Source organism: Mycteria americana, chromosome Z (genome assembly GCF_035582795.1).
Source record: "Mycteria americana isolate JAX WOST 10 ecotype Jacksonville Zoo and Gardens chromosome Z, USCA_MyAme_1.0, whole genome shotgun sequence".
NCBI lineage: Eukaryota > Metazoa > Chordata > Aves > Ciconiiformes > Ciconiidae > Mycteria > Mycteria americana.
The window spans coordinates 48589057-48595056 of NC_134396.1; the positions used below are offsets into that span (position 1 = coordinate 48589057).

The 6000-nt window shown below is 46.7% G+C and overlaps 1 protein-coding gene across 1 annotated transcript in view; it reads left to right on the forward strand.

The window, feature by feature from the left end:
• The window catches only part of TRABD2A (TraB domain containing 2A), an 81580-nt gene extending 76440 nt beyond the window's left edge, over positions 1–5140 (forward strand). Inside the window, exons 6-7 of the mRNA XM_075527505.1 lie at positions 1105–1359; positions 4975–5140. Coding sequence (XP_075383620.1) covers positions 1105–1359; positions 4975–5140 — 421 coding nt within the window. The remainder of the gene's footprint in view (positions 1–1104; positions 1360–4974) is intronic.
• Positions 5141–6000: the final 860 nt, after the last annotated feature.

Sequence of the window (6000 nt, forward strand, 5' to 3'; positions counted from 1 at the left end):
GTGGAGCTGCTTTAAAAGTCCAGATAATGCTGCCAGACTAATACAGGATCTGTGCAGCCAGAAAGCCTACGGCCTGACTCCTGCTCCCTCATTACTTGCTATAAATCTGTGCAAAGCTCACTTCTGCATTGTGGGAGAGCTGCGATGCTCAGCCTCCTCCCCTCCATGTGTACCTCCATACTTGTCTGATACAACCCTTTAAAACCACCATTCCATGCTCCTTGGTGTGCTTATCTGAGTGGCAGGACAGCATTATGTCCTTTTGCAGATCAGCATGGAGGCAGTAAAAGCTTACACTAGAAGTCAATGCCACAATAGTGAGTTCAGCTCTGGTCTTATGTGTCAGACATGTGCCCTGACCTGATGTTTTATAAAGGCTATGCATTCACTGTTCTGTACCATCTGGCTTCATGAAAGAGAAAATGAGATGATGGTGAACGTGGCACTGCAACAGCTAGTCTGCTTCCAGTTACTGTAGACTAGATGGCCCAAAGGATTGCTTAATGGTATATTGAGCCATTCCCCTCAAAGACAATAATTTGCAAGATGCATTTCTGCAGCCGTGACCACAGTCACTGCTGAGTGACTAGCTTATTACTTACCTTCTCCACCAGTGAGAGTTGTTGCTGAAGGAGCCACACTGTTTTCCTTCAGCTAGTGTGCCTTAGTCACCCTGTCCCTGCTCCTTCCCCCCGACCCCCAAGTTAGTTGGCTTTGGGCAGGAATTGCCGTAAAGGAATAATCTGGTCTATGTTCTGCAGTATGTCAGACTAGAGGAGTGTGGTTTGACCTCCTCTGACTTTGACGGTGATTCCTTTTTTGCCTCTTATAGGTACACAAAGTTATTCGACCCTGAGCCAGACTGCATTCTTTCCTCAGTTCCAGATTACCTTTTTTCCAAAGCTTTTTTCATTAAAGAGAACTATTTTGATCAGAATATTGACTCAAGGAAGAGGGGGCAGGAGTACAAGGCAGAGAAATAAGCATCCAGTCAATATGTCAGGGAGAAACACCTGTTTTGTATGTGCCTTGATGGTATCTGTAGCAAGATTCTGCCTCAAAGCCCTTTCAAATATTATCTGTGTTCCCTCCTTCTTCCAGCAGAAAACTCCCCAAAACTTTGTTAGCCTTTTCATCGTCATCACCGGCACACAGCCCCTATGTCATGTCCCAGGAGCTCCCACTGCCATTGCACCCCCAGAAGGAGGAGGAGGAAGAGCTCCTGCCTCACCTGCTGCACCCTGATGGCATTGACATGCTGGAGAAAGTAGACAGGAAGTACAAAAAGAAGAAGAAGAAGCAGCAGAAGAAGCAAAGACTGCGACAGTTTAACGACCTCTGGGTTCGCCTTGAAGAAAGGTAGCTAACGGCTGGGGAGGGAGGAGGGTTTGTCATGCCAACTGGTCTTTAACTTAGACTGATTAATCCAGTATGCCAAACTTCTGCAGGGACTAGGTACATGCTGAGGGCAGGATCTGACCTTCTCCCTCACAGTGATTCTTGCTGAAACGCTTAGTCAAGGCTGCTTGTGCTTTTAGTGACAAAATAGCTTCTTCTGCATGGTTAGGTTTGTGGAAAATTAAGCATAATACAAGTGGAAGCCTTGTCTAGACCATTTTGCATTTGCGCTTGAGGGATTCTGAGCATATGGTAGTCCTCTTTATCACAGAAGGCTGGGTCCAGTGGTAGATGGTACAGATCAAAGCCTTGGACTTTTATCCAAGAGCTGCTTCATATGTGGAAACTGTCATATCTGGCATATGTGCTCCTTGCATTTGGACAATATTTATGCAGTATTTCCAGTCTCTGTCTTCTTCCAGTCTTAAAAAGCCCCATGGCGTTACTGGAGATCTGGAAAGAGGGATGACAACCTAATGGATGACGGAGTTAATATAAAAAATGGAGTGTGTTGTGCGGCAAAGGTTCACACATACCCCCTAGTTTTAACCCAGAAGAGCTTACTCACCTACAAGAACTACAGCAGCCTGCAAAAAAAAGCCAGCTTCTCCCTCACTAGCCATACTTAGGCCTGTGGCTGAATGTGTACCTCAATGTTGCCCTCCTGTCAGATAACACACAGACCTGAGTCTGCTCTCTTTTGTACTTTATGTCTCTGTTTGTATCTCTGCCATACTCAAGTTGAAAGCATTTTATTTTTGTCATACTGTGAATAACCAGACAGGTCAGAATGATGGAGAAAGGTCAGCAGTTCTCGAAATGAAGCCTCTGCATTCTTTTTTTTTTCTCTGAAGAATATACCTTCCTGCTCCCCAAGGTACTGAGTATATCAGGGTTCTCCTGTGCTTCTCCTATCAGGTCCCTGGGTCCCAGCTGTACCACTGCCTTGAGTAATATATTGCTCACACTGGCTGCAAGTGGTTGCAGCTGCTGTTGTTCTGTTCCAAGCATTCAGCCATTGTCAGACCTTTTAGACCAGACTCCTTTTCCTCTTTTCTAGAGTAGTTTTGTGCTCTCTCTCTGCTCCTCCTTCCAACCTAAGTGCGAGTAGTTTGGAGAGAAAGGGAGACAAATGCACATGGAGGTTTGCATGCCCACTGACAGACCTACACACAGTCCAAGACAGACTAGTACAACAAATCCATATATTGATCACATTTGATTTTGTATTTTAGTGTATCATTTACTTTCTATTAATGTAGTTGATACTAGCTGTTTGTGAATGGGTTGTTGGAGCTTCTGTTGACAGTCTAGTTGAAATGCTAAGGATTTGGAGTCTTTATGATCTCAAGCTCCCACCCTGCCTGCACACTGACATGTTCAGTTTGTCACACGCAGTTGTTCCCGTGATGCTCAGGGGAGTCAATGGGCAGCCTGATGTGAGATACACATCAGTGCCTTCAGAAGAAGAGGGAAGATGGGCTGATGTGCTACGGTGACTAAATCAGAGGTACATTAGGGCAACGTACTGGATTGCAAGTACTGCAAGGCAACAGTGAGGTAAAAGCCAAGCTAATGATGACAGCTTAGGAAACTACTGCATAAATATGGGAGCAGCAAATGCCTCCTTTCCTTTTCTTCTTTTGTAATATTTCCTTTCTTCCCCTACAAATTAAGTCATCCTTTGTGCTAGAAACTTACCCAGGTGCTAGGTGACAGAATCTTTTTAGGGGTGAGCCCTTAGTAGCAGAGATCTTGCACATCTGGAGATGGAGCTGTTGCATGACAGTACTGGGAAAGACAAGGGATGCTTATTGCTGCCTGGGAGATCGCTGCGCCCTTACTGCAGAGGGAAAGCAGTAAAAAGAGTGTCAGAGAGGCAGCTGTCATTCACGCACAGCTCCCACCCGTGCTCTGGATTTAGTCTTTCTAAAGCAGGGGGAATCTCCACCCTCTCTGCCCTGACACCCGCGTGTGCAAGTGCCGCTTGCGGGCTGCCTGGGCAGGTGTGGGCTGAGCTGACAGCCCCACCTCGTGGCATAGCCGCAATGTGTCCCCGCGGAAATCCAGCCCCTCTCAGCTCAAGCTCCCATGTGTGCAGGGTATGTCTCACTGGAAGTCTCAGCCCTTGCTATAAGCATTCCCCGGGGTGCCCAGGCACAGGTAAAGCTGTCAGGTTTCTTATGCGTGGGCCATTCACAGCTTTCCTCCTGTGAGCCTGGAAATGTGAAAGGTGCAGCTCAAGTGATTTAATACAGTCTTGTAGTGGGCTTGGCAGAATTGCTTTGGTTCATGCTCCTGTATGCATCAGCTGTCAGCTGTTTTTCTTTGATGAGCTGCCAGCTGGCTTCCCTCCAGTTACTGTTGAAACCTGCTGTGGGGGCCTTTGGGTATGGAAGGGTAAGTGTTTTTAAAAAGGATACTAATTGCCTTCAATTTCCCAAAGCGTTTTTGCTTAATGCAGCTGGCCAAAATAAGGCGAGAATGGTGCACAGCAGCTGGAGAGTGGGTGCAAGAGAAATTACTCTGCTTTTGTATTTGGCAGGTAGACTTGCTTTTAATTTTGTCCGAATTTGTCTTCTCGTTCCACACAGCACTATGAGGCCCTGGGGTGTATGTCAGCCTTACAGCTGTGGGGTCAAGCATGGCTTGCAATCCGTGGCTAAAGAGAACACCACCTGTGTAGTATCTGGCCCTTTTGACTCTTGACCTGCTGTGCTGTGGGAGCTCACCCAGTTCAGCACAGTTGGTGCAGCCTGGAGATACAAATTTCTTTCCTCCATCATGTGTTGCCATAATGGGAGTTCAGCATCAAGTAGGCTCTGAGTTCTTGTTCATCACCACCTCAGAGTCCTCACTACCACTGGGAGATACTCTGGGACGTGGTGATCTTTTCACACTGACTCTAGGATGTGTTTCTGGAAGTGGCTCTTCCTCTCCTTAAAGCATGTCATGTAAGCCCTTTGTAATTCCTGACCTGTGGAAGGAAACCTGCAGTATAGGAACAAGTTTGGTCCACGCTAAGATGCACGTACAGAAGCATGGCTGGGGAAGATGGATTCAGCTGAAAGCAGCTGCCTCACTCCTGCTGTGCTCAGCAAGTGTTGCTGCAGCGACGCTCCTCTGCAACAAAGCTTGTTTTGTTCTTCATATTTTCTGCTTAGCTGAAAGGCTGGCTGGAGGGCTCTAGGAATACGGTCATCTTACCCACCTGACTGATTGCATGGCAGCAATGGGCAGGCTGGCTGGGTAGACCTGAGTACAGAACAGGTGTTTTGGTGCTGTCGTCACCCTTCTCAATCTCTTCCCTGTTCCCCCTCAAGACTGCTTCACAGCTCAGCTGGGCAGCGCCCTCATCCACATGGGGTGGCATGGGAGCTGCCCACACCTGTGAGGAAGGGACAAGGCAGCCATTAGGAGACGCAGTCCTTTGGTGAGCATGGAACCAGTACGAGAGACCATTCCCAGGAGCCCAGAAGACTGACAGTGGGGCACAGAGGCTGACCACCTCCTCCTCTGTGGGCATCGGGCAGTTCTGGACTGGGTCTGGACTGACGTTCTTCTCTTGCCTTGCAGTGCTACCGACCCTCCTCCCCGGATCCGCATCATTAACGGCTACATCACGGTTGAACCCCAGCCCCGGGGCTACGGACGGTCTAGTCACGCTCACGCAGATACTGGCAGCGCTCACCAGCTCTCCCATTCTCTCTTCCTCTCGCTACTGATTTTGACTTGCATATGACAAAGCTGCATTGAAACACAGGGGGAGCCAAGCGGCAGGGCTCTCACCTTAAAAAGGAAAAAAGAAACTTATGTGAAAAAAACAAAAATGGAAGACTCTTGAGTGGGACACCTGTTCTCTGGGGTGTTCTTAAACTGCCTCCTTTTCCTGAATCTGGATCATTAACACTATTAACTGGTTTGACCTACCCAATACAGGAGAAGATATTTTAATGAAATTGTTATTTATCCTTCTCTTGCAGAAGAATGATTTCATGTTATCCCATAATGCCTTGGGGAAATTATAATGTCGCTATAACATAGCTGTTGCTTAGCTGTATGAGCCCAACTAAATTACATTTTTTTCACCTTCAGTGCCTTGTAAGAGGATTTACACATCACTAACTTGTTTATTAGAACAGAATATTTTGGTCCTATGAGCACAGCTGGGAAAGAGGTGTTGGTATTTTATGTCTCTACTGGTAGTGCTTTTAATTCTTGCTTGTTAGGGCTCCAGATTACATATAAAGGTTCATGACAACACGTTCTACAATGGAATAAAACAGTAAAGACTTGTGAACAGAATGTTTCTGCCATCTGTTTGGTGGTGCTGTAAGATGGGCACACCTGAACCTTCAATAGCCGGACAAGTCTCGTAAGCACAAACTAATGTACTTTTAAGAAGAAAAAAAATTGCCTGGGGAGCTTCACAATCATATTGTTTGATGCCTCCAAAATAAGAAGTTCTTAAGAGGTGATTGGAGAAGCCCAGGTGCAGGTTTTCCCTCTCTTTCCAAATCACGAATATATTGTTGTTTTATAGCTGGGTTCCCTTTTGGGGAGAAAGGTCTTTCTTTTCCTTTTCTGCACAGTTAGACGTCA